The sequence below is a fragment of the Salvelinus alpinus genome, chromosome 16 (genome assembly GCF_045679555.1).
Source record: "Salvelinus alpinus chromosome 16, SLU_Salpinus.1, whole genome shotgun sequence".
NCBI classification, from domain to species: Eukaryota; Metazoa; Chordata; class Actinopteri; order Salmoniformes; family Salmonidae; genus Salvelinus; species Salvelinus alpinus.
This window is the reverse complement of record NC_092101.1, coordinates 5,613,378-5,641,303: the sequence shown is the minus strand read 5'-3', so window position 1 is coordinate 5,641,303 and position 27,926 is coordinate 5,613,378. Positions and strand designations below refer to the sequence as shown.

The 27,926-nt window shown below is 43.9% G+C and overlaps 1 protein-coding gene across 1 annotated transcript in view; it reads left to right on the top strand.

Annotated features, from left to right (window-relative positions):
* Window positions 1-721: 721 nt before the first annotated feature.
* The window catches only part of kif14 (kinesin family member 14), a 42,994-nt gene continuing 15,789 nt past the window's right edge, over window positions 722-27,926 (top strand). Inside the window, exons 1-24 of the mRNA XM_071344528.1 lie at window positions 722-772; window positions 1,057-2,240; window positions 2,435-2,689; window positions 3,027-3,114; window positions 3,222-3,320; window positions 3,477-3,529; window positions 3,628-3,658; window positions 4,358-4,465; window positions 5,232-5,348; window positions 7,727-7,845; window positions 8,229-8,401; window positions 8,834-8,981; window positions 9,126-9,189; window positions 9,640-9,824; window positions 10,265-10,367; window positions 10,490-10,647; window positions 10,831-10,978; window positions 12,644-12,935; window positions 13,400-13,493; window positions 13,756-13,897; window positions 14,257-14,363; window positions 17,030-17,133; window positions 18,882-19,112; window positions 27,035-27,222. Of these exons, the coding sequence (XP_071200629.1) occupies window positions 1,171-2,240; window positions 2,435-2,689; window positions 3,027-3,114; window positions 3,222-3,320; window positions 3,477-3,529; window positions 3,628-3,658; window positions 4,358-4,465; window positions 5,232-5,348; window positions 7,727-7,845; window positions 8,229-8,401; window positions 8,834-8,981; window positions 9,126-9,189; window positions 9,640-9,824; window positions 10,265-10,367; window positions 10,490-10,647; window positions 10,831-10,978; window positions 12,644-12,935; window positions 13,400-13,493; window positions 13,756-13,897; window positions 14,257-14,363; window positions 17,030-17,133; window positions 18,882-19,112; window positions 27,035-27,222 (4,077 nt within the window). The 5' untranslated portion in view covers window positions 722-772; window positions 1,057-1,170. The remainder of the gene's footprint in view (window positions 773-1,056; window positions 2,241-2,434; window positions 2,690-3,026; window positions 3,115-3,221; window positions 3,321-3,476; window positions 3,530-3,627; window positions 3,659-4,357; window positions 4,466-5,231; window positions 5,349-7,726; window positions 7,846-8,228; window positions 8,402-8,833; window positions 8,982-9,125; window positions 9,190-9,639; window positions 9,825-10,264; window positions 10,368-10,489; window positions 10,648-10,830; window positions 10,979-12,643; window positions 12,936-13,399; window positions 13,494-13,755; window positions 13,898-14,256; window positions 14,364-17,029; window positions 17,134-18,881; window positions 19,113-27,034; window positions 27,223-27,926) is intronic.

Genomic DNA, 27,926 nt, shown 5'->3' with positions numbered 1-27,926 from the left:
GGTTTGGCGGATGCCAGGAAAACGCTACCTGCCCCAATGCATAGTGCCAACTGTAAAGTTTGGTGGAGGATTAATAGTGGTCTGGGGCTGTTTTTCATGGTTCAGGCTCCTTAGTTCCAGTGAAGGGAAGTGTTAACGCAACATCATACAATGAAATTCTATACAATTCTGTGCTTCCAACTTTGTGGCAACAGTTTGGAGAAAGCCCTTTCCTGTTTCAGCATGACAATGCCCCTGTGCACAAAGTAAGGTCCATGCAGAAATGGTTTGTCGAGATCGGTGTGGAAAAACTTGACTGGCCTGCACAGAGCCCTGACCTCAACCCCATTGAACACATTTGGGATGAATTGGAATGCTGACTGAGAGGCAGGCCTAATCGCCCAACATCAGTGCCCGACCTTCCGCATGCTCTTGTGGCTGAATGGAAGCAAGTCCCTGCAGCAATGTTACAACTTTTAGTGGAAAGCCTTCCCAGAAGAGTGGTGGGGACCAACTCCATATTAATGCACATGATTTTGGAATGAGATGTTCGACAAGCAGGTGTCCACATACTTTTGGTCATGTAGTGTAGTTGTGCATTTTGTTTAGATGTTGGATCTAGTCTCAAGCGTGGAAATACTGCCATCTACCTTTCAAACACAGGCTCTGCATTTATTTTATTTTGTTCTGCTGTGGACGGTGACGTAATTTGTGTCTAGCCAATAGCACACCACTGATAGGAGTTTGAAATCGACGCGGGGCAGACGTGGAAGAGATGTCAACCACTGAAATGGTAAACAAACTCTATTTTGAGAAGTAGCTGGCAAATATAATTGTGAATATCCGAATTATATTAACGTTTCACGTTTAATAAGTAAACTGATCAGATTATCATTTTCAGCTTTCCAATGTGTTCTGGACAGTTAGCTAACGTTAGCTGGCTAACTTAGCTAGCTAAGCTAACGTCGTACACCAACTGAACGACCAAATACAACCGTATGCATTGTTGTCTAGCCAACTCATGTCCGAATGATCCATTTCTTAATACAACTAACGTTAACTTTAAACTTTTTGCAGGGGAAGATGTGCACTTTCATTGATTTGTCTACAGATAACGTTGGTAACATTTTTCTTTTGGAATTGACGAAATATTTTAATATATTTATTATTATTTTTTAAATAAACTCAGCCATGTCTTTATATTCGATACCAGCGAAGAAGCACACTGCTTTTTATGACAATGTCTTGACATCAAGGGTTCCTGACACGAAAGACCAAAAAGCTGCGCAAGGAATGATCAAAGGGGACGATACGAAATTATTGACATTGGATAAAACCAAGGAGATAAACACAACCTATTTGAACTCTGCGCTGTCAAAAACCGGAGGCCAGAGGAATGGAACCCCCGGTCGAGGGCGTCTACAGAGGAAAACGGGTACGAACGGCGAAAAAGTGATGAGTGAAAATACAATGGAAATCACTCAGAATACGACACCGGTACCCGAGAAAAGACTCACGTTGCAACGCAGAACCAGGACAGGTTCAATTGACAAAAGCGCAAGTAATGACACCAGCAAAGCAACAGAGAGCTCGAGACAACACTGGGTCAGCGGTACCGACTCTCATCATTCCAAAGTTCTCTCTGAATCAAACCCTCGAACGCCTGTTAGTGCAGTTGTATTGCGGTCATTCAGTCTGAGGGACAGCTCATCTAGAAGTAAATCAAGAGAAGCTGTTCATCTTTTAAACACTCCAGCTAAAGGAGTCAAACTATTTGCACCAAAACAGCCAGCAGCCCCGAGTAAAGTAGATGTGAAAAAAACAGAGGATCATACCAGAACTGTTTCAACACCCACAAAAAAGACTCCATTCGAGAAAATCACAGCAAAGAAGGATGCCTTTGAGAGGTTGGCTGGGAAAGAGATCCCAAAAGTGGTGTCAGTAAAAACGGTAGGCCTAGAGAGGCCGAAGACGCACGCACAGGTGACTGTGGAAGCTGCGAAGCCTGTTGCAACTCCCCATACTAACAAGTTTCTGGTCAGTAGTCAAAGAGCAAACGTGACCTCCAACTTGCCAGGGCAGGTGAGAAAGTACTCAATCCATAGTGACCTGACCATGGCTAGGTCCTCGACTCCTGCGCCTACCTTCTCCACCGAGCTTTTGCTCCCACCCAGTGCGACGCTAAAGCCCGAACAGGATACCCTGAAAATGGAGAACAGTGCTGTGACAGTTGCGGTCAGAATGAGGCCATTCAACACCAGGTATAAATATGTAGCATCTGCTTGTGATTAATTGTTCATAGAGCTGGCTGAACGCAATTTCAAACTACATTTCTATTGTTTGACATAAATATTGCTGTCTGTGAACTTGTATTCTACTAATTTGTTTCTACAGTTATCCATAAACAGTGATGTTAATAATGACAATGAAATATCTGCCTTTCATTCATATTCAGGGAGAAGACTGAGAAAGCATTGCAGGTGATCTTCATGGATAACCAGGAGACTCTTGTCCAACATCCAGACACCAAGCAGAGCTACTCCTTCACGCATGACTTCTCCTTCTGTTCCGTCGACAAAAGCGACCCCGGCTTTGCCAGCCAGCAGACAGTGTATGAAAAACTAGCAAAGCCACTTCTGGAGAGGGCCTTTGAGGGCTTCAACACCTGTCTGTTTGCATATGGCCAAACTGGATCTGGGAAGTCTTACACGTAAGACTCACTCTCACAACTTAAAGAAACACTCAAATCGTATAATGTATTGGTCTATTGCAAGGTTTCCCAAATTCGGTCCTGGGCCCCCACCTGGGTGCATGTTTTGGTTTTTGCCCTAGCACTACACAGCTGAATCAAAAAATCAAAGCTTGAAGATGAGTTTATTATTTGAATCAGCCGTGTAGTGCTAGGGCAAAAACCAAAAGTGCACCCAGGGCTAAGATTAGGAAACCCTGGTCTAATGTAATGTTCCTTTGTGAAGCAAGCCTAGTAAACTGTGGTTGCATCCATATGTTCAATTGGACTATATGTTCCTCTGTTTTCTCTCCTGCAGTATGATGGGTGTTGGGGAAGAGGCAGGTGTAACACCAAGATTCTGCGAGGAGCTCTTCTCTAGGCTGTCTGTGGTTGATAATCCGGAGGTACCCTATTGGCTATTAATTCAGATAATATTCCTACCAAGTTGCACATATTGTTGACTCTGTTCAGTTATCATGCAATGCATTTTTATGTGGCTGATGTATTACAGGTGACATGTCATCTGGAGATGAGCTACTTTGAGGTGTACAATGAGAAAATCCATGACCTGCTCATTGCCAGGGATGAACAAAACCAAAAGAGGTGGCCTGTGAGTAGGACAAACTCCCTAAAGATAACCGATATGAATTGAAACATGACTTTTCAATCCTGCCATTTCTATTGAGTGGCCCTATGATCTGTGTTGTTTCTCAATGCCATTTTACATCAATGAGCTTAGTAATGACCAAATGCTCTGTTTTTGTAGTTAAGGGTGAGGGAACATCCAGTCAACGGGCCTTACGTTGCTGAGCTGACAACGTGAGCAAACTTACTCTTTTTCCATTTTTATCTCGTTAAATGTAATGATGGATTGCTAGTCTGATGGATTCACTCACTGACTATATGTTTGCTCACAGGAACGTGGTGAGCTCCTATGCGGACATTCAGGTAAGTTGCTTTGCAGACACAATTTCTTAACACTGGGCCACGTTCAGTTGCCAAACATTTGTTGAACGTTGCAGATAGAAATGCCATTAATGGCCTCCCGAGTGGCGCAGTGGTTTAAGGCACTGGGTTCGAGTCCAGGCTCTGTCGCAGCCGGCCGCGACCGGGAGACCAATAGGGCGGCACACAATTGGCCCAGCGTCGTCCGGGCTAGGGGAGGGTTTGGCCGGCAGGGATGTCCATGTCCCATCGCGCACTAGCGACTCCTGTGGCGGGCCGGGCGCAGTGCACGCTGACACTGTCGCCAGGCGTACAGTGTTTCCTTTCGACACATTGGTGCGGCTGGCTTCCGGGTTAAGTGAGCCTTGTGTTCGTTTGTGTTTCGGAGGACACACTGCTCTCGACCTTCGCCTCTCCCGAGTCCGTACGGGAGTTGCAGCGATGAGACATGACTAACTACCAATTGGATACCACGAAATTGGGGAGGAAAAAGGGGTTAAAAAACTACAATAAATGCCATTAATAGAGCTGACCTGATCCCTTACTCTACATGACAGGAAGGCATGTCTGTCTACATGGCATATTTCTATCTGAACATTCCAAAACGTGTCCTGCTGAACCCGTCCATGATATGTAGCGAGCTCTTCTTACCACTTTTGAACACTGCTCAGTAAATGTGTGGTGAATACACACTCTTACCAGGGTTGGCTGGAGCTTGGGAACAAGCAGCGAGCCACTGCAGCCACGGGGATGAACGACAAGAGCTCCCGATCCCACTCCGTATTTACTCTGGTTATGACCCAGACCAAGGTGAACCTCCCCGCCCTGTCTCTTTGTTTGTGTGTGTGTGCTGTTAGCGTTACTTTGTGCATCTAAAACGCATATTATCCACACACTGATGACCAATTATTTGTTTCTTCTGATGACGATCTGGGTCTGTTTGTCTTGTGTCCTTTGTGTTTGTGGTTCTTCGTGTTTCTGTTTTTATGCACATTTGTTTCATTTGTGTGTCGCGCTTCTTCTTTTCTGTTTGAATACACGCATACAGCTAACTGCCAAAATAAAGGAAACACCGACATAAAGGGTCTTAATAAGGCAACCACAATCCAAAACAGCTCCGAGGCACCTTGGCATAGATTCTACAAGTATCTGGAACTCTATTGGAAGGATACGACACCATTCTTCCACAAGAAATTCCATCATTTGATGTTTTGTGTTTGGAGGTGGAAAACACTCAGGCGCCGCTCCAGAGACTCCCATAAGTGTGCAATTGGGTTGAGATCTGGTGACTGAGACTTCCATGGCATATGTTTTACATAATTTTAATTCTCATGAAACCATTCAGTGACTGTTCTTGCCCTGTGGATGGAAGCATTGTCATCCTATGGGACCTTAGCCATGGTAGCTAAAATAATGGCCTGCCCAGCATTTTTATATATGACCCTAAGCATGATGGGATGTTAATTGCTTAATTAACACCTACTTTGTATCCGTCATTTACTCAAGTGTTTCCATTATTTTGTCAGTTACTTGTATGTTTCGTGCGTGTGTGACTGTTCTCCCTTTGTCTGTGTAGACTGAGTTTGTGGAGGGGGAAGAACATGACCACAGGATCACCAGCAGGATCAACCTGGTGGACTTGGCTGGCAGCGAGCGCTGCTCCGCAGCCCAGACCAGCGGAGACCGCCTCAGGGTAAGCACTGGTAGTTGGACTTGATTTCTTCATCCCGCTCTCGCTGACTTCTTGTCCGACTCCCACCCGCTCCTGCAAGAACTGGTCCTGAACCCGACGGCAGTCCAGCAAATGTTTTTTTTAGGTGTAGCCTATGTGATGCAGCTCGCTTTGCAGCACCAGGCCCAGCAATTTTGCCACCCTAGGCAAGATCAAAATGTGCCACAATAGCCTGAGAAATAGGTTTAAATACTAGAGATTCTCACGTGGCCTATTTTATAGCGCAATACAGACAGCCTAATATATCAGCCAATAGGCTAGACGTAGTTTGAAAGGGCAAGGTTTGGGCGGAATAGGAGAGCGGACATTTGCACTTGACTCGATATACTTTTTGATTTACTTTTATGAGCGGGACGATTTGCACACAGCAAAATAAATGTTATAAATATTTATTTCCAGTCAATGTCGGAGCCTAATTATAGCCTAGCTATCATATATTTAGGAAGTTAATTTCCTTGAATATACAGCTGTGGCCAAAAGTTTTGAGAATGACACAAATATACATTTTCACAAAGTCTGATGCCTCAGTTTGTATGATGGCAATTTGCATATATTCCAGAATGTTATGAAGAGTGATCAGATGAATTGCAATTAATTGCGAAGTCCCTCTTTGCCATGCAAATGAGCTGAATCCCCCAAAAACATTTCCACTGCATTTCAGCCCTGCCACAAAAGGCCCAGCTGACATCATGTCAGTGATTCTCTTGTTAACACAGGTGTGTGTTGACGAGGACAAGCCTGGAGATCACTCTGTCATGCTGATTGAGTTCGAATAACAGACTGGAAGCTTCAAAAGGAGGGTGGTGCTTGGAATCATTGTGCTTCCTCTGTCAACAGTGGTTACCTGCAAGGAAACACGTGCCGTCATCATTGCTTTGCACAAAAAGGGCTTCACAGGCAAGGATATTGCTGCTAGTAAGATTGCACCTAAATCAACCATTTATCGCATCATCAAGAACTTCAAGGAGAGCGGTTCAAATGTTGTGAAGAAGGCTTCAGGGCGCACAAGAAAGTCCAGCAAGCGCCAGGACTGTCTCCTAAAGTTGATTCAGCTGCGGAATCGGGGCACCACCAGTACAGAGCTTGCTCAGGAATGGCAGCAGGCATGTGTGAGTGCATCTGCACGCACAGTGAGGCAAAGACTTTTGGAGGATGGCCTGGTGTCAAGAAGGGCAGCAAAGAAGACACTTCTCTCCAGGAAAAACATCAGGGACAGACTGATATTCTGCAAAAGGTACAGGGATTGGACTGCTGAGGACTGGGGTAAAGTCATTTATTTTGATGAATCCCCTTTCCGATTGTTTGGGGCATCCGGAAAAAAGCTTGTCCGGAGAAGACAAGGTGAGCGCTACCATCAGTCCTGTGTCATGCCAACAGTAAAGCATCCTGAGACCATTCATGTGTGGGGTTGCTTCTCAGCCAAGGGAGTGGGCTCACTCACAATTTTGCCAAAGAACACAGCCATGAATAAAGAATGGTACCAACACATCCTCCGAGACCAACTTCTCCCAACCATCCAGGAACAGTTTGGTGACGAACAATGCCTTTTCCAGGATGATGGAGCACCTTGCCATAAGGCAAAAGTAAGTGGCTCAGGGAACAAAACATCGATATTTTGGATCCATGGCCAGGAAACTCCCCAGACCTTAATCCCATTGAGAACTTGTGGTCTATCCTCAAGAGGCGGGTGGACAAATAAAACCCCACAAATTCTGACAAACTCCAAGCATTGATTATGCAAGAATGGGCTGCCATCAGTCAGGATGTGGCCCAGACGTTAATTGACAGCATGTCAGGGCGGATTGCAGAGGTCTTGAAAAAGAAGGGTCAACACTGCAAATATTGACTCTTTGCATCAACTTCATGTAATTGTCAATAAAAGCCTTTGACACTTATGAAATGCTTGTAATTATACTTCAATATTCCATAGTAACATCTGACAAATATCTAAAGACACTGAAGCAGCAAACTTTGTGGAAATTAATATATGTGTCAATCTCAAAACTTTTGGCCACGACTGTACAACTAGGTTGTGCTTTTCCACCTATGCATAAAGCCTTCAGGCTATTTAATTGAGATGCACATGGGCCATAGGCGCAACAACGAGAGACGATTTGCAGGTATAGACAAATAAATGTTTTATCAATATTTATTTCCAGTCAATGTCGGAGCGTAAAATATAGCCTATCATATATTAGGAAGTGAATTTCCTCGGAAAGACATTTCCCACTATTTGTCATTTATTTTTTGCAAAGTTCAAAACCAGTCAAATTGGAGCCAATCTGTTCTCTCTATCAAATCCATCCAGCCTAACTGTATCCTATTCTCCTGTATCCCAGGAGGGTGCCAGCATCAACAAGTCGCTGCTGACCCTGGGGAAGGTGATCTCTGCCTTGTCAGAGCAGGCCCAGACCAAGAGGAAGGTCTTCACCCCCTACAGGGACTCTGTGCTCACATGGTAAGAGAAACTTCAAGAGTTGAATGCTTGTTATACAAACAATTTGGATGGGTAAATTCCATTATAATCAAGTTTGAGAGATTGAAATGGAATCGACCCCCTACCTTGCCACACCACAGTATTGTAAACTACAAACATATTTCATCAAGCTTTTGAAACTAATGAGAATGAGGAGATATTGAGATTTACACTCCTCAATAGAATACATTGGTACTATTTAACATTGATAAACTATGTGGGGAAAAGATAATGGTTTGTGTTGCTGGCAATGCCAGTACCTGTACAAGATATCCTTATGAAATTGCGAGAGGTTGGTAAAGTCAGAAGTTTGTGAAGTAAGTAGTTTTGTCGAGAGGTAAACTGAATGTCGTCCGTGTGTCCAGGCTGCTGAAGGAGAGCCTGGGTGGAAACTCCAAGACGGCCATGATCGCCACCCTGAGCCCGGCGGGCAGCAACGTGGAGGAGAGCCTGAGCACGCTGCGGTACGCCAAGCAGGCCCGCATGATCATCAACGTGGCCAAGGTCAACGAGGACACCAACGCCAAGCTCATAAGAGGTCAGCCTCGCTCTCCCTCGCCACGCCACCGCCCATCTCTCTGTCTTTCTCGCTCTCTTTTTCCTATCTATTCATCACCAGATTGAATTAGGTAGCCCGGCTCTAACCTTGGCTTCGGGACACATTTATACACTGTCACTTTACAGTAAAGTCAACTGTCATGCAGGTGTTATTGAAAGGAGATTGCTGCGCCACATTTGCAAATACTTTATTTGACCAGGGAAGGGGAAACAGTGCAGAGATTTTGAGACCATCTACCTTCTGTGGTTTATCACCATAGTATGTGTATTAAAGGGTAGGTTGCAAGAATACGTTGTCTTTTGACATCATACATGTGATTGTTATGAACAAAAGCTCATACAAAATGGCTCCTCACTTTTCTGTTTTAGTGGCAATTTAACAAACTATGTCGTGTGCATCTTTGTTTACAAGAGCTGAAAGCTGAGGTGGAGAAGCTGCGGGCTGCTCAAATGAGCTCTCAGGGCATCGAGCCGGAGAAAATTAACCTCTTCCAGCAGGAGATCTTAGCTCTGAAGAGCCAGCTAACCCAGCAGGAGAGGGAGATGGCCGAGGCCCACAGGTGACCACCATACAACCTCCACACACCTTAAGCACTAGTACCAGAGAGGGTCTGTGATCTAGGTAGCAAATTATGAAAATGGGTCCGAACAACTGTTTTAGTCTTGGTTTGTTACTTTAATCGGACTCCTTTACCTCTTGTCAGAGCGTGGAGAGAAAAGCTGGAGCAGGCAGAGAAACGCAAACGTGAGGAAACCAAAGAATTACAGGTCAGTTTTAGTTGGTTATAAGTGGAAAATGACCTTTAGCTTCATTACTAGGGTTGCAAAGGGAGGGTATATTACTCAAAACTTTTTAAGTTAACAGTAAAGTACCAGAACTTTGCTAACTTTCATGTTTTTATTTCAGCAGATGACTTCTTGTGGCTTTTTTGTGTACTTCTGATTATCACAGGTGTCTGTAATTATGTCTGGCCCTCTGTGGCCTTATCACATGTAAAGTAATCAAATAATAATGAAAAGACTGTTATCCTAGATATAAACCAACTTAGTGAATACCATTGGTGTTTAATATGAGGGTTTCAGCAAGAAATATCCTTAAAATATTTTTAACACGTTTTATTAAAAAAATTGTCTATTGAAAAAATATTAGTTGTACATTTTTTCAAAGTCAATTCCTTCCTATATTTGTCTGCTTCCCTCTCCCTGTCTCCCTCTCAGAAAGCAGGCATCACGTTTAAGGTGGACAACCGGCTGCCCAACCTGGTAAACCTGAACGAGGACCCGCAGCTGTCGGAGATGCTGTTATACATGATTAAGGAGGGACAGACCAAGGTCGGCCAGCACAAGTCAGAGTCCACCCACGACATCCAGCTGTCTGGGGCCCTTATCGCAGACCACCACTGGTGAGGAGAACTGACCCACCTCTTCTTTGGTTTTAAGTAGCTTTTTAAAACGGGGAAACCATTTAAATAAAATAAAAATAAAAATCACCTTTATTTAACCAGGTAAGCCAGTTGAGAACAAGTTCTCATTTACAACTGCAACCTGGCCAAGATAAAGCAAAGCACTGCGACAAAAATACACACAGCCTCGTTTAGCCTACTAATGAGTCCTGTCTGTCACTTGCTTATATTTTAATGTTTGTTTGACATGAAACAAGTTTATTCCAGTGTCATTTTGTCGTCGTTCTTGACCTGTCGGTCCTTCCGTCTGTCCATAGATTTTTTTTTTCTTCTCCAGGTTATTTAATAGGAAACGCCTCTATTCCAGTGTCCTTTTGTTGTCATTCTTGTATGGTTTCAGTTGCGTTATGGCTAGAATTGACTAAACTGTGCCTTTCCAGTGTCATTTCCAATGTGAATGGCGAAATCAGCATCATCCCCATGGAAAACGCCAAGACCTTTGTCAACGGGAACCTGGTATCTGAGACCACTGTCCTGCATCATGTACGTATTGTGTACACACACACAATGAATAATAAAAAGCACAAGGCACAATATTAGAAACCTGACTGTGAGCTCAATCATGAATCACTCACGTTTATTTTATATATCTCTGTGGTTTCTAGGGTGACAGGGTGATCCTGGGCGGGGACCATTACTTCCGCTTCAACCACCCGGCAGAGGTGCAGTCTGGGAAACGCGTGTCATGCTGGACGGGCGACGGCGATGGCCATAAGGACTTTGAGTTTGCCAAAAATGAGCTGCTCTCCGCGCAAAGAGCGCAGTGAGTCGACCACAAGATTCAGAAACGATTGCGATAGGATTCCTGTCACACGTCAATGTGAATAACTGAAAGTCCCATGCGTACTGGGTGAAAATATTTTTAGATGATCACATCGATGATGTAATACTGCACTCGTTCGAAAACTTGTTAATGCAACTAGGCGGCCATTTTGTTTCTATCTAGACTGGAAGAGGAGATTGAGGAGGCCAGGCTGAAGGCCAAAGAGGAGATGATGCAGGGGATCCAGGTGGCCAAAGAGATGGCCCAGAAGGAGCTGTCGGACCAGAAGACTCAGTATGAGAACAGGATCAAAGCCCTGGAGAGAGAACTGGTACGCCAACCATGGCTTTACGGACATGTAGGACTAATGTGTGAATGAAAACACTGACAAATCTCGGCCACTGCCTTCATGTTCACACCAGACCTTATGTAAAGTACCATGGTGTCTTCACTGTCTTGTATAAAGTGAGTGTTTTTGTGTAATGTCAGGGCTACTGAATTGACCAATGACCAGCTAAATCAAACGCACCACATATTTTTAAGTGTTGGCTACTTATTCGGCATAGTCACTTGGTGTAACATTTTGTAGTCATAGGGATACCACGGCAGGGTTTTTTCTGCATAGAAAAGTATTGGGTGGGCCGCTTAAGTGTTTTCTCGGTCCAACTCTTAAAATCTTTACATTTGTAATACATTTTCAAGAGGAGCACCTCAGAAATTTCCGGGTGGCGACCGCGCAATTGGCCACAAATACCGCCTAAGTCCCATTTTGATCCAGAAAAAACCCTGCAACGGTGTAACATTTTGTAGTCAGTCATTCAGTGTACTGTTTTGTAGTCATCTGCTCAAATTGCTGACAGATTTTAATGCGAATGTTAAAAAAAATCAGCAAAAACAATATAACATTTTATTGGTCACAAACACATGGTTAGCAGATGTTAATGCGAGTGTTTTGCGAAACGCTTGTTCTTCTAGTTCCGACAATGCGGTAATATCTAACAAGTAATCTAACAAATTCACAACTACCTTATACACACAATGTAAAGGGATGAATAAGAATATGTACATATAAATATATGGATGAGCGATGGCCGTGCAGCATAGGCGAGAGGCAGTAGATGGTATAGAATACAGTATATATACATATGAGATGAGTAATATAATATGTAAACATTATTAAAGTGACAGTTTTCAGCAGGTACGAGTGGAGAGAATCAAAACCTTTTATTAAGTCCATTTATTAAAGTGGCCAGAGATTTGAGTCTGTATGTTGGCAACAGCCTCTCTGTTAGTGATGGCTGTTTAACAGTCTGATGGCCTTAAGATAGAAGCTGTTTTTCAGTCTCTCGGTCCCATCTTTGATGCACCTGTACTGACCTCGCCTTCTGGATGATTGTGGGGTGATCAGGCAGTGGCTCGGGTGGTTGTTGTCCTTGATGAACTTTTTGGCCTTTCTGTGACATCGGGTGCTGTAGGGCAGGTAGTTTGCCCCCAGTGATGCGTTGTGCAGACCGCACTACCCTCTGGAGAGCCTTGCGGTTGAGGGCGGTGCAGTTGCTGTACCAGGCGGTGATACAGCCCGACAGGATGCTCTCGATTGTGCATCTGTAAAAGTTTGTGAGTGTTTTAGGTGACAAGCCACCAGTGTCTGGATCCTTCTTTAATCCTTTTATGCTGTTTGAAAATACAATCTGCACAGGTTTCAGCTTTCTGTGGTGACATCACCATGCGGTAAATTGGTTAATAGACCATTAACTTTCAACAAATAACAGCTAGTTTTCAGTTTTACCCACTCAGACGACTCCCAGACAGCCCTAGCAAAATTCTTGCTTGAGAGAGTTTTTTGCTAAAAAGCTATTTTTGCCCTCTTTTCATGGAAATCTATTACAGTAATGTACTTAATTGTTACACAGAAATGATTTGATATATTAAAACGACTACATTGGGCCTTTTTAATACCTTTTACTCATTGACAATGGTGCTTTCCTTCCCCCAGGAGGAGGAGAGCGAAAGGAAGCGGTGTCAAGAGATGGACCAGCAGCGGGTGGTCTCCAAGATGGAGGAGCTGCAGGATGCCAAGGTGGAGCTGGAGCAGGAAGTGGACACGCACAAGACACGTCTCCGCCTCCACATGGAGGCCCAGGCCACACGGCAGGCCATGGCCGATCACGGTGTCCGACAGGCCAAGGTGGTGGAGGCCCTCGAGGCAGAGAAGAGGAAGATCGGCAAAGACCTTGAGGAGATGCAAAGGAAAGTGGCGCAGAAAGGAAGCCAGACTCTGAAAAATGGTAAACCATTGTTGGGAATTTTCATCTTCTGGGTTGTATTCACGAGGAAACGGACCGAAACTAGGATGGACTACCTGAACAATTGAAAAACTTAAATTTTCGTTGCAACAACGTGCACAAATGATTACAAACCAGGTGTGAAGTGTATGAATCAGAGATGAGATCGGACAACAATGTAAATACAGTAATAGGAGAGGTTTAACTAATAGCTAGCGCTGTGTTGTAAAGATAAGTGTCGTTTCCATTACGTCACAGCATGGTTCTAGTGTTGTAGCTAGTTACAGTTCTGATGACCTGGTGTGTATTCATTAGTCCACAGCATAGCAAACTGTAGAAAAACTTTTTGCAAAGGAAACGAGAGTTTCTATTGGACAAACTCGGGTACATCCCTCCCAGTTTGGTTCTGTTTGCTTTCGTTTTGTCCCTAGAAAATACACTAATGCTCTGTGGTCTGTTGTCTTAAGTCCCTCCACAGTGGGACGCCATGAAGTTGTCTCTGATGATCGAGGAAGCCAACAAGATCAGTGGCAAACTCATGAAGAACACAGTTTTCAGCAGGTACGAGTGGAGAGAATCAAAATCTTTAGATTCCATTTTATATGAAATAGTCCTTTGTTTTGCTGCATATTGAGATCTTACTGTAGATCCATCTTATCAGGAAATGATCTCCCACTTGTTTTATTTCACCTTTTATTTGGGCAGGGTGGGATCTCATTGAGTCCAAGGTCTCTTTCGTAAGAAAGCCCTGCATTATATATCATCCCTTGTCATCACTTTCTCTTCCTTTTTAGATTAATCTCAATCTTCACTTTGTTTTTAGACACGAGGGGTCTGGGAAGGAGGGCAGAGGGGGAAAGGTAGAGCTGCAGGTCCAGGTGCAGAACACCAAACTGGGCATCTCCACCTTCTGGACTCTGGAGAAATTCCAGAGCAACCTGGCCGCCATGAGGGAACTCGACCAGGTCAGTAACAGTCATTTGAGTTATTCCTTGCTACTAATGCATATGTCGTCCATCTGAATTTAAAGAGCTGTGTTTGGTGCATTTTTGGGGGTTGAAATGTGGATGCTCTCTGGTTAATCTAGTTGGTAGTTATCATACCACGATCAGGTCGATTTAGACTGCATTCTCCCACCCTGTCTGTCTCGCACTCAACCAGTGCAACAGTCAGTCCGTCCTTTGTGGATTTTGCCCGGTGCACACCTAATTTACCAAACGCTTGTTTACGCATGAGGGGCATCCTCCGTTCCTGTAATTTCTCATTTAAGCTGAATAAATGAGACTGGGGTTAAACTGAGCAGTCATTTATTCTCCTTCCCCAGGGGGACAGCAGCGCCTGTAAAGATGACGATGTGTTTTACGACCCCAATGATGAGTGGGAGCAAGATATATCGGCTTCCTCAACCGCCTCCTCCTTCTCACGCAGAAGGTAATTTCTAATGTGCATCCCAAATGGAACCCTATTCTCTATATACAGTGGGGAGAACAAGTATTTGATACACTGCCAGATTTTCCTACTTACAAAGCATGTAGAGGTCTGTAATTTGTATCATAGGTACACTTCAACGGTGAGAGACGGAATCTAAAACAAAAATCCAGAAAATCACATTGTATGATTTTTAAGTAATTCATTTGCATTTTATTGCATGACATACGTATTTGATACATTAGAAAAGGAGAACTTAATATTTGGTACAGAAACCTTTGTTTGCAATTACAGAGATCATATGTTTCCTGTAGTTCTTGACCAGGTTTGGACACACTGCAGCAGGGATTTTGGCCCACTCCTCCATACAGACCTTCTCCAGATCCTTCAGGTTTCGGGGCTGTCGCTGGGCAATACGGACTTTCAGCTCCCTCCAAAGATTTTCTATTGGGATCAGGTCTGGAGACTGGCTAGGCCACTCCAGGACCTTGAGATGCTTCTTACGGAGCCACTCTTTAGTTGCCCTGGCTGTGTGTTTCGGGTCGTTGTCATGCTGGAAGACCCAGCCACGACCCATCTTCAATGCTCTTACTGAGGGAAGGAGGTTGTTGGCCAAGATCTCGCGATACATGGCCCCATCCATCCTCCCCTCAATACGGTGCAGTCGTCCTGTCCCCTTTGCAGAAAAGCATCCCCAAATAATGATGTTTCCACCTCCATGCTTCACGGTTGGGATGGTGTTATTGGGGTTGTACTCATCCTTCTTCTTCCTCCAAACACAGCGAGTGGAGTTTAGACCAAAAAGCTCTCTATTTTTGTCTCATCAGACCACATGACCTTCTCCCATTCCTCCTCTGGATCATCCAGATGGTCATTGGCAAACTTCAGACGGGCCTGGACATGCGCTGGCTTGAGCAGGGGGACCTTGCGTGCGCTGCAGGATTTTAATCCATGACGGCGTAGTGTGTTACTAATGGTTTTCTTTGAGACTGTGGTCCCAGCTCTCTTCAGGTCATTGACCAGGTCCTGCCGTGTAGTTCTGGGCTGATCCCTCACCTTCCTCATGATCATTGATGCCCCACGAGGTGAGATCTTGCATGGAGCCCCAGACCGAGGGTGATTGACCGTCATCTTGAACTTCTTCCATTTTCTAATAATTGCGCCAACAGTTGTTGCCTTCTCACCAAGCTGCTTGCCTATTGTCCTGTAGCCCATCCCAGCCTTGTGCAGGTCTACAATTTAACCCTGATGTCCTTACACAGCTCTCTGGTCTTGACCATTGTGGAGAGGTTGGAGTCTGTTTGATTGAGTGTGTGGACAGGTGTCTTTTATACAGGTAATGAGTTCAAACAGGTGCAGTTAATACAGGTAATGAGTGGAGAACAGGAGGGCTTCTTAAAGAAAAACTAACAGGTCTGTGAGAGCCGGAATTCTTACTGGTTGGTAGGTGATCAAATACTTATGTCATGCAATAAAATGCAAATTAATTACTTAAAAATCATACAATATGATTTTCTGGATTTTTGTTTTAGATTCCGTCTCTCACAGTTGAATTGTACCTATGATAAAAATTACCGACCTCTACATGCTTTGTAAGTAGGAAAACCTGCAAAATCGGCAGTGTATCAAATACTTGTTCTCCCCACTGTAGTACACTACTGTTGACCAGGCCCTATGGGGTTGTGGTCAACAATAGGGCACTATGTACAGATAGGGTGCCATTTTGGGACACAAACCTAGTCTCTACTCTTCATTCTCTCTATCCTCCTCAAATGAAGTCAAACACATGCAAAAATGTGTCAGAACTAAGTTGAATATGATGAATGTGGAAAACCGTGTTTTTGAGCTCACTTGAGAGTGAACATAGAAAACTATCATTTGTTGAACATATGGAACATGTTGGGTATTTTTTCTTCTTCTACGGCGCTCGTATTGATATTTCCACTCTGTTGATTTACTACTTGGCACATCCTGGAAGTCAATGTGTAATTTCTCTTCACCTCAGTGTGAAATAACCACACAGAAACATTTCCCAAATTTTCCCCCTCATGGCAACTTTTTTCCCCACGCTATTTTTCTTGTTGGCTATGTTTATGGGCCTGGTGGTGCCTGCGGTGAAGGAGAGGAGGCCAAAGGAAACATGGAAACCATCTCGGTCTCTCTCGCTACTCACTCTCACCTGAATCGTCTGGAGTCTACCCTGAACCCACTAGCAGCCACAGCTAGTGCCCTGTTTATCGCTGTCGGTCTGGCTGTGTGTGTCTCTGTCTCCCATAGCCCTGCTTTTCCCGACGTGTTCACTCCCCGTCATGGATTTTAAAAGCTTTGGATTTTCTGTAAGCCTTAGATGGAGGGAGTTCACCAATGACGGGAGTGTACAAGTGTGGGAAATCGGGACGCCTGAGAACACTCACATTCTGCCGACAATGTTTGGCTCTCAATTATTGGAAATGGCCTCTCTTCTCCTCTGCTCCTGTCTCCTCTCCTTCATCTGCACTGATATGATAACATAGGATAGGTGAATGAAATGTAGCTGGTGCTTATCAGACATGAATTTGCTTTCACATCAGTGGAAGTTGATGAGGCAATGCTGTTTTTAGACTGTTGTGATCCATTCCAAGACACATTAGTAATGTGTGTTTTTTGTTGTTTGTTCCCCATCATTATAGGAGCAGAAGCCTGTTGAAGAGCAGGAGGATTTCAGGGCGTCTCTACGAAATCCGAGTGCACCCTATTCAAAGCCTTCTTAACAGTAACACCTCACAGTCCTCTGGTATGTGTGTGTGTGTGTGTAAGACACTGAAGGACTTTTAGTTTCTTTGCCAGGCTACCGCATGTAGAAATGAAAGAATGGTATAACATTAGGTGTAAAATCCCCCTTGGCGTTTTTCCTATTTTGTTCCATTACAACCTGCAATTTAAATGGATTTTATGAAATGGACATACACAAAATAGTCCAAATTGGTGAAGTGAAATGAAAAAAATAACTTCTTTAAAAAAAATATAAAAAACGGAAAAGTGGTGCGTGCATATGTATTCACCCTTTGCTATGAAGCCCCTAAATAAGATCTGGTGCAACCAATTACTTTCAGAAGTCACATAATTAGTTAGATTGCACACAGGTGGACTTTATTTGATCTGTCACATGATCTCAGTATATATACACCTGTTTTGAAAGGCCCCAGTCTGCAACACCATTAAGCAAGGGATACCACCAAGCAAGTGGCACCATGAAGACCAAGGAGCTCTCCAAACAGGTCAGGGACAAAGTTGTGGAGAAGTACAGATCAGGGTTGGGTTATAAAAAATATCTGAAACTTGGAACATCCCACTGAGCACCATTTAAAGAATATGGCACCACAACAAACCTGCCAAGAGAGGGCTGCCCACCAAAATTCACGGACCAGGCAAGGAGGGCATTAGAGAGGCAACAAAGAGACCAAAGATAACCCTGAAGGAGCTGCAAAGCTCCACAGCCGAGATTGGAGTATCTGTCCATAGGACCACTTTAAGCCGTACATTCCACAGAGCTGGGCTTTACAGAAGAGTGTCCAGAAAAAAGCTATTGCTTAAAGAAAACAATAAGCAAACACGTTTGGTGTTTGCCAAAAGGCATGTGGGAGGCTCCCCAAACATATGGAAGAAGGTACTCTGGTCAGATGAGACTTAAATTGAGCTTTTTGGCCATCAAGGAAAACACTATGTCTGGGGCAAACCCAACACCTCTCATCACCCCGAGAACACCATCCTCACAGTGAAGTATGGTGGTGGTAGCATCATGCTGTGGGGATGTTTTTCATCGGCAGGGACTGGGAAACAGGTCAGATTTGAAGGAATGATGGATGGTGCTAAATACAGGGAAATTCTTGAGGGAAACCTGTTTGTCTTCCAGAGATTTGAGACTGGGATGGAGATTCACCTTCCAGCAGGACAATGACCCTAAGCATACTGCTAAAGCAACACTCGAGTGGTTTAAGGGGAAACATTGAAATGTCTTGGAATGGCCTAGTCAAAGCCCAGTCCTCAATCCAATTGAGAATCTGTGGTATGACTTAAAGATTGCTGTACACCAGCGGAACCCATCCAACTTGAAGGAGCTGGAGCAGTTTTGCCTTGAAGAATGGGCAAAAATCCCAGTGGCTAGATGTGCCAAGCTTATAGAGACATACCCCAAGAGACTTGCAGCTGTAATTGCTGCAAAAGGTGGCTCTACAAAGTATTGACTTTGGGGGGGTGAACAGGTATGCATGCTCAAGTTTTCAGTTTTTTTTGTCTTATTTCTTGTTTGTTTCACAATAAAACATATTTTGCATCTTCAAAGTGGTATGTGTGTTGTGTAAATCAAATGATACAACCTGGAATTAAAATCGATATTTGGGGGTTTGTAAGGCAACAAAATAGGAAAAATGCCAAGGGGGTTGAATACTTTCGCAAGCCACTGTAGGCCTACACGTAGTCCACGTGGAGTTTCCTTCATATTTCACGTAATTATTTTGGCCAACTTGTCTGTCTCTGTTCCAGGTCTGATGGGTGTGGCCAAACCGCCCTCGCTGCACCCCAGCTCATTAGGTTCCACCCTGCCGGGGATCTGCAAACATTTGATTGGCCAGATGGTGGGCCAGCTGCGCTGGTGTCACAGCTACGAGGAGAGCATGGCAGACAGGCTGAGCTCTGACCTCTACTGTGTGTACACAGCCGTGATGACCATCTCCGGCCTGTACGATGGCCTGGACGATGACTGTCAGGAGAGTGGTAAGTCTGCATCTCAAAATTCACAATGTTCCATGCTTCAATGTTCCATGGCTCAGTAGGTTATGTGCTTGCAACACCAGGGGCCGGTTGCACCAGGTGATTGTAAGTGGGTTGTACATCTATGTCCAATGTAAAATGTGCTCTACGCTGGACCTAAAAATTATACCTGTTGCACCACCTGGGTGTAAACCCTAATACGAGCTACGCCTGGGCGTAGATTCTACACCTAGTAGGGAGCAGGCGTGTGGTGTTAAATTGAAATCTTCATCATGATATGCACAGAAAATAATAGCAATCTTAATTTTCGAAAGGACGCAAGTCTCGTGTTCATATTTCACAAACTCCGTGGGCTTTTTGAGTTGCCTAAGCACGAGTCATTAGCAAAACAATACACTTGATTTATGCTACATTATAGCATGCCGAATGTGTCTGATCAGATATTAGCAAACTAATAGAGGAGCTGCCTCCTCCACTTATTTGCCCAGCCAGAGATCAAATAACCAGACAGAGATTCGGTGAATCAAAATTACATTGATTAAAAGACGATGGCTTTTAGTCGGGGATATAGCCTGGGCTACTATGTGAATGAAGAGAGAAATTATCACACCTTATATGCTAGTACATTCTATAACATTCTTGCAAAATGTCCTGATAACAATGTTAGACGAACGAACTAGACGAGTCTCCAGGCTTGTTTCAAAGCAGCGCTATAACGCTGTCCCAATCATAGCGGTGCTGAAATTATAGTTGACCACACACGGCTATTGCTTCAGTAGAATGGCGCCGGAGAGGATGGCTGTTTTATGTGCTCCTAACCAACTGTGCCATTTTGTTAGTTTTTTGCATTGTTTGTAACTTATTTTGTACATAATGTTGCTGCTACCGTCTCTTATGACCGAAAATAACTTCTGGACATCAGAACAGCGATTACTCACCTCAAACTGGAAGAAGCTTTTTCCTTTAATGAGTCCGATGCGAAGGATATACTGCTTTCTCATGAACAGGCCCAAATCCCTGTGATTTTGTGTGAAGAAAAGACGGATAAAAAGGGGTCGGGGTCGGGCTGCCTTCTGAGAATTCGTAGGCGAGTGAGTAAACCCGCACTGCCATCCTTTCTATTGGCCAACGTGCAATCATTGGAAAATAAAATTGATGACCTACGATCAAGATTATCCTACCGACTGGACATTAAAAACTGTAATATCTTATGTTTCACTGAGTCGGCGCAGAGAAAATGGAGCTGGCGGGATTTTCCATGCACCGGCAGGACAGAGAAGCTACGTCTGGTAAGACAAGGGGTGGGGGTGTGTCTACTTGTCAATAACAGCTGGTGCGCGATGTTTAATATTAAAGAAGTCTCGAGTACCTTATGATAAGCTGTAGACCACACTATCTACCAAGAGTTCTCATCTATATTATTTGTAGCCATCTATTTACCACCACAAACCGATGCTGGCACTAAGACCGCACTCAACCAACTGTATAAGGCCATAAGCAAACAAGAAAATGCTCATCCAGAAGCGGTGCTCCTAGTGGCCGGGGGCTTTAATGCAGGCAAACAAATCAGAGGAACCAGAGGGGGAAAAAAAACTCTAGACCACCTTTACTCCACACACAGAGATGCATACAAGCTCTACCCCGCCCTCCATTTGGCAAGTCTTACCATAATTCTATCCTCCTGATTCCTGCTTACAAGCAAAAACTAAACCAGGAGTACCAGTGACTCCGTCAATACGGAAGTGGTCAGATGACGTGGATGCTACGCTACAGGACTGGTTTCCTAGCACAGACTGGAATATGTTCCTGAATTCATCCAATGGCATTGAGGAGTATATTCTACCTCAGTCATTGTCTTCATCTATAAGTGCATCGACGACGTCGTCCCCTCAGTGACTGTACCAGAAGCTATGGAGTACAGGCAACATCCGCATCGAGCTAAAGGCTAGAACTGCCGCTTTCAAGGAGCGGGACACTAATCCTGACACTTATAAGAAATCCAGCTATGCACTCAGAAAAACCATCAAACAAGCAAAGCGTCAATACAGGATTAAGAATCCTACTACACCGGCTCTGACACTCCACGGATGTGTCAGGGCTTGAAAACTATTATGTACTACAAAGGGAAACCCAGACACGAGCTGCCCAGTGAGGCGAGCCTGCCAGACAAGCTAAATGCTCGCTTCGAGGCAAGCATCACTGAAGCATGCATGAGAGCACCAGCTGTTCTGGATGACTGTGTGATAATGCTCTCGGTAGCTGATGTGGGCAAGACCTTTATATTTACAAAGCCTCTGGGCCAGACGGATTACCAGAACATGTACTCAAAGCATGCGCGGACTAACTGGCAAGTGTCTTCACTGACATTTTCAAACCCTGCCCTAGACCCACTCCAATTTGTATATCGCCCCAACAGATCCACAGATGATGCAATCTTAATCGCACTCCACACTGCCCTTTCCCACCTGGACAAAGGGAACACCTATGTGACAATGCTGCTCATTGACTACAGCTGAGCGTTCAAAACCATAGTGCGCACAAAGCTCATCACTAAGCTAAGGACCCTGGGACTAAACACCTCCCTCTGAAACTGGATCCTGAACTTCCAGGAGCTGATCGTAGACTACAGAAAAAGGCGGGACGAACAGGCCCCCATTTAACATCGACTGGGTTGTAGTGGAGCGGGTCGAGTGTTTCAAGTTTCTTGATGTCCACATCACCAACAAATTATTATGGTCCAAACACATCAAGACAGTCGTTAAGAGGGCACGACAACACCTTTCCCCCCTCAGGAGACTGAAAATGAGTCATGGGTCCCCAGATCCTCAAGTTCTCAAAAGGTTTTACAGCTGCACCATCGAGAGCATCCTGACTGGTTGCATCACTGCCTGGTATGGCAACTGCGCGGCATCTGACCATAAGGCGCTACAGAGGGTAGTGCGAATTGCCCAGTACATCACTGGGGCCAAGCTTCCTGCCATCCAGGATCTATATAATAGGCAGTGTCAGAGGAAAGCCCAAAAAATTGTCAAAGACTCCAGTCACCCATGTCATAGACTGTTTTCTCTGCTACCGCACGGCAAGCGGTACCGGAGCGCCAAGTCTACGACCAAAAGGCTCCTTAACAGCTTCTACCCCCAAGCCATAAGACTGCTGAACAGTTAATCAAATGGCCACCGGACTATTTACGTTGACCTCCCCCATTTGTTTTGTACACTGCTGCTACTCGCTGTTTATTATCTATGCATAGTTACTTCACCCCTAGCTGGACTAACCTGTACCCCCGCACATTGACTCTACCGGTACCCCCTGGATATAGCCTTGTTATTTTATTGTTATTTTTTATAATTTTTTACTTTAGTTTATTTGGTAAATATTTTAACTCTTTCTTGGAACAGCACTGTTGGTTAAGGGCTTGTAAGTAAGCGTTTCACGGTAAGGTTGTATACACTTGTTGTATTCGGCTCGTGACATATAGTTTAATTTGAAAGTATTTAAAACGTTTGGATAACTAAGAGTTTCATTAAGCAACAATATGATAAATTACTTCAATTGCATTTGCGTACTTTATTCCAATATTTTGGTCATTTCCACAGTAATTATTGATTGATCCATCCAGTTGTGGTTAAGAAAACGTGCATGCGTAGTGCTGGGCTTTGCAAAGTGATGGAACATGCCTTGGAAGTTTGTATGGTAAGGATGGTAACACCCTAGTAACGGGCGCTGCCTAGCAACCATCAAATCTCATGAACGCGCATTGCTTACGCCGGACTTAGCTATGACTAGTCTTATTTTTGGTTGGTGCAATAGATGTAAATTCTGATCCCAAAGTCGGAAGCGCAACGCCCGACCAAGCATGTAAGACCAACTTTTTTATATGCCCAACTGGTGCAACCGTCCCCAGGGTTTTAGGTTAAAGTATATCTCACTGACAATGTTGAGAGTACTGTAAGTTTCTCTTCCATTAATCATGAATGTGACCCTGGTCTTATACACCTATAGTAAAGTCTTTGTCAGTGCTTGGCTCTCCAGAAATAGCAGGTTTAAGCCTTCAGAAATTATTCACACCTCTTGACTTTTCAGAAACATTTTGTTACAAAGTGGGATTAAAATGAATTAATTTGTCAACGATCTACACAAAATACTCAGTCAAAGTGGAAGAGAAATTATAACATTTGTAAAAAATGTATGAAATAAAACTCTTCATTAGATAAGTATTCAAGCCCCTGAGTCAATACATGTTAGAATCACCTTTGGCAGCAATTACAGCTGTGAGTCTTTCTGGGTAAGTCTCTAAGAGCTTTGCACTCCTGGATTGTACAATATTTACACATTCTTCTTAAATAAAAATTATTCAAGCAGCATACCACCCTGCAACCCACTACTGGCTTGCTTCTGAAACTAAGCAGGGTTGCTCCTGGTCAGTCCCTGGATGGGAGACCAGATGCTGCTGGAAGTGGTGGGCCAGCAGGAGGCACCCTTTCCTCTGGTCTAACAAAAATATCCCAATGCCTCAGGGCAGTGATTGGGGACATTGCCCTGTGTAGGGTGACGTCTTTCGGATGGGCCACCTAATCATCCACCCTCCTCTCCCCTGTAACTTTTCCCCAGGCCATGGCTGTAAATGAGAATGTGTTCTCAGTCAACTTTCCTGGTAAAATAAGGGTTATTAAAATAAAAAACCTCCGTGGTTGTTGATCATTGCTAGGCAGCCATTTTCAAGTCTTGCCATAGATTTTCAAGACGATTTTTAAGTCAACTGTAACTAGGTCACTCGGGACCATTCAATGTCGACTTGGTAAGCAACTCCAGTGTATATGCACCAGTTGGGCCTTGTTTTTTTTAGGTTATTGTCCTGCTGAAAGGTGAATTGGCCTCCCAGTGTCTGTTGAAAACCTGCTTTAGTTTGCTTTCCCTCTAGGATTTTTGCGTGTGCTTAGCTCTATTCTGTTTATTTTTATCCTAAAAAAACTCCCTAATACCCATAACATGATGCAGCCACCACCATGCTTGAAATTATGAAGAGTGGTACTCAGTGATGTGTTGGATTTGCCCCCAAACATAACACTTTGTATTCAAATCAAAGTTTATTTGTCACGTGCACCGAATACAACAGGTGTAGACTTTACAGTGAAACGCTTACTTACAAGCCCTAACCAACAGTTCAATTTTTAAGTAAAAAAATATGTATTAGGTAAATAGATAAGTAAAGAAACAAAAGAAAAATAGTAAAATGCAGCAGTTGCCGTACCAGGCAGTGATGCAACCATTCAGGATGCTCTCGATGTTGCAGCTGTAGAACCTTTTGAGGATCTGAAGACCCATGCCAAATCTTTTCAGTCTCCTGAGGGGGAATAGGTTTTGTGGTGCCCTTTTCACGACTGTCTTGATGTGTTTGGACCGTTCTAGTTTGTTGGTGATGTGGACACCAAGGAACTTGAAGCTCTCAACCTGCTCCACTACAGCCCCGTCGATGAAAATGGGGGCGTGCTCGGTCCGCCTTTTCCTGTAGTCCACAATCATCTCCTCTGTCTTGATTACGTTGAGGGATGGGTTGTTATTCTGGCACCACCTGGCCAGGTCTCTGACCTCCCTATAGGCTGTCTCGTCGTTGTCGGTGATCAGGCCTACCACTGTTGTCGTCTGCAAAATGCATTCGTGGGTGAACAGGGAGTACAGGAGGGGACCGAGCACGCACCCCTGAGGGGCTCCAGTGTTGAGGATCAGCGTGGCAGATGTGTTGCTACTTACTCTCACCACCTGGGGGCAGCCCGTCAGGAAGTCCAGGATCCAGTTGCATTTTGAGGTGTTTAGTCCCAGGATCCTTAGCTTAGTGATGAGCTTTGAGGGTACTATGGTGTTGAACGCTGAGCTGTAGTCAATTAATAGCATTCTCACGTAGGTGTTCCTTTTGTCCAGGTGGGACAAAAAGGTTGCTAGATCGAATCCACGAGCTGACAAGTTAAAAATCTGTTTTTCTGCCCCTGAACAAGGCAGTTAACCCACTGTTCCTAGGCCGTCATTGTTAATATGAATTTGTTCTTAACTGACTTGCCTAGTTAAAGGTAATAATATTAAAAATAAGACATTTGGAAATAGACTTCTGTTCGTAACTTTATTTTGTCTTAAAGCTTTTATGGTAGGAGGATAGGTTATTGGAGGGATTCTTACTCCTCGCACAGATTATTTATTTTTTAATAATCTTAAACTTGTCATTAGATTTTTCTATAGGCTATTGATATTGTTTGTCCTTACTCATTATTAGTCCCCTGGCTTCCTTATGTTTTTGAGATGTTCAATCTACTTTTGAGATGGAACTGTTAATTATTCTAATTGTTTGATCGGTAGAGAAAGCATGCATAAAACGATGAAAGCCCAAAGTCATATTCATATTGATTGGAGAGACAAGGGAATATAGCTGTTTTTTTTGTTTGTTTTTTTACCGCTGGACACAATATAGTTATGGAGTGTCAGTTATAAAAATGTATAGGTTTAGGCTATTTTAAGGCCCATGCATCTGACAGAAGGCGAGAAACAATATTTTATGACGGGACATTTTGCGCTGCTTTGGTGGAATTATCTGGTCTTTCTAGCCTACATTCCTCTTGCGTTCTGTAGGCTTATATAACAGGTTATTTATTGAAATGCGCTATAGCAAATAGGAATAGGCAGATTACTTGGAATGTCACTTGTATGCTGCCCTGCCGTCTGCTGCCCAACTCCATTCTTTAGGCTACTACGCGGTGCCAGTCAAGTTCAAATAGGCTAAGCCATCGTCTGTCACATCACAATGTCCTCACCATCGACAATGGCTGTCAAACATCGTCGATAGTATCGTCTATCGTAATATTTCCCAACCCTAGTCACTATACTCAGTTCAGTCGAGGGCAGGCTAAACTGAATGAACAACAGAGACAAGATGCAAGTATTAACATTTTATTAAAAGAGTTTGGGGAATGACTTCGTCATTGATCATCGGAGTCAGATTCTAGTATGCAGGTAGCACTATGCGGGGCAGCTGGCATTGAAACCATCCCACTGGGAGAAAAAGTTTCCGATGACGGACCTTCAGCTGCTGGAGGTGGAGGGTCGGCGTTGAAACGTTTGCTGTAAGACGTGAGGGAACAAGAGTAAACCGTCATTTAAATGCATCAAAATATGTATTCCCAATGGTGAGCCGAGAGCACGTTGATTATTGCACCAGTATGCAAATTCAAATCAAATCATATGAATTTATAAAGCCCTTTTTACATCAGCAGACATCACAAAGTGCTTATACAGAAACCCAGCCTAAAACCCCAAATGGCAAGCAATGCAGCTGTAGAAGCATAGTGGCTAGAAAAAAGAAAGGCAGGAACCAGTCCTCTTCTGGCTGTGCCAGGTGGAGATTATAAGATTACATGGTCATTAAGGCCAGATCGTTCTTCATGATGTTCAAATGTTCATAGATGACCAACAGGGTCAAATAATAATCATGGTGGTTGTAGAGGGTGCTACAGGTCAGTACCTCAGGAGTAAATGACAGTTGGCTTTTCATAGCCAAACATTCAGAGGTTGAGAGAGAAGCAGTCGAAAACAGCAGGTCCGGGACAGGGTAGCACCTCCGGTGAACAGGTGAGGGTTCCATAGCCGCAAACCATGGAATATTGACTACCAAGTATCTTGGTAGTATTTTGATACTGATATTGTGAAAAACATACCCTTTTGCCTTCTACTTGAAAATAATTCACTTTTAAACGTATAACCAGCGTTTATTCACTAGGAACCAAAAGGGAAGAATCAGGAAACGACCCATCTGAATTCGTCCAATAAGAAACTCTTGTTTTTGTTGCAAATAGTTTTGCTAAGTTGTACACCACATGACATTTTTAAAATACTAAATTGACCTGTTGTAATGTATTCCTTATTCTGTCTCTATGTCCCAGTGTTTGTGTTAGAGGCTGAGGCTCCGACACAGCTGGTGAAGGCCACCTCGGCCATCGAGAGAGCTGTGTTTATCACCATGCAGTGGGTGGCCAGCGTCAAGCCCAGAGCCGGACCCCCCTACACCGTCGCAGAGGAGCTCAAGACCCAAGTCAAGAGAATGGGTGGTTACTTTCAGCTTCTCATCCAGGTAGACATTTCCGTCAGCACTTTTAACTTAAATATATCAGACAATAGAATTAACAATGTATCGGACTAGGACTGTCTTGAAAAAGAGATGTTATCTTAATGAAACTGACCTGGATAAATATAGGTTGGCTAAGGTATTACATTCCAAAAGGTACACAAAGGACACATCGGAGCATTGAAACTATTGAACACGGTGTATTCAAAACAGCAGCCGCTGTATGTGAATGTACAACATGCAGATATACCTATGCACCAAAAACATTCAATCACACCTACAGTGCATTCGGAAAGTACTCAGACCCCTTTACATTTGATTACTTTACAGTATTATTCTAAAATGGGTTAAATCATTTTACCCCATAATGACAAAGTAAAAACAGGTTTCGTAGAATTTTTTGCAAATGTATTAAAAATATAAAACTGAAATATTACATTTACATAACTATTCAGATCGTTTACTCAGTACTTTGTTGAAGCACCTTTGGCAGCAATTACAGTCTTTGGTATAACGCTTGGCACCTTTATTTGGGGAGTTTCTCCTATTCTTCTCTGCAGATCCTCAAGCTCTCTCAGGTTGGATTGGGAGCATCGCTGCACAGCTATTTTCAGGTCTCTCCAGAGATGTTCGATCGGGTTCAAGTCCGTGCTCTGGCTGGGCCACTCAAGGACATTCAGAGACTTGTCCCGAAGCCACACCTGCGTTGT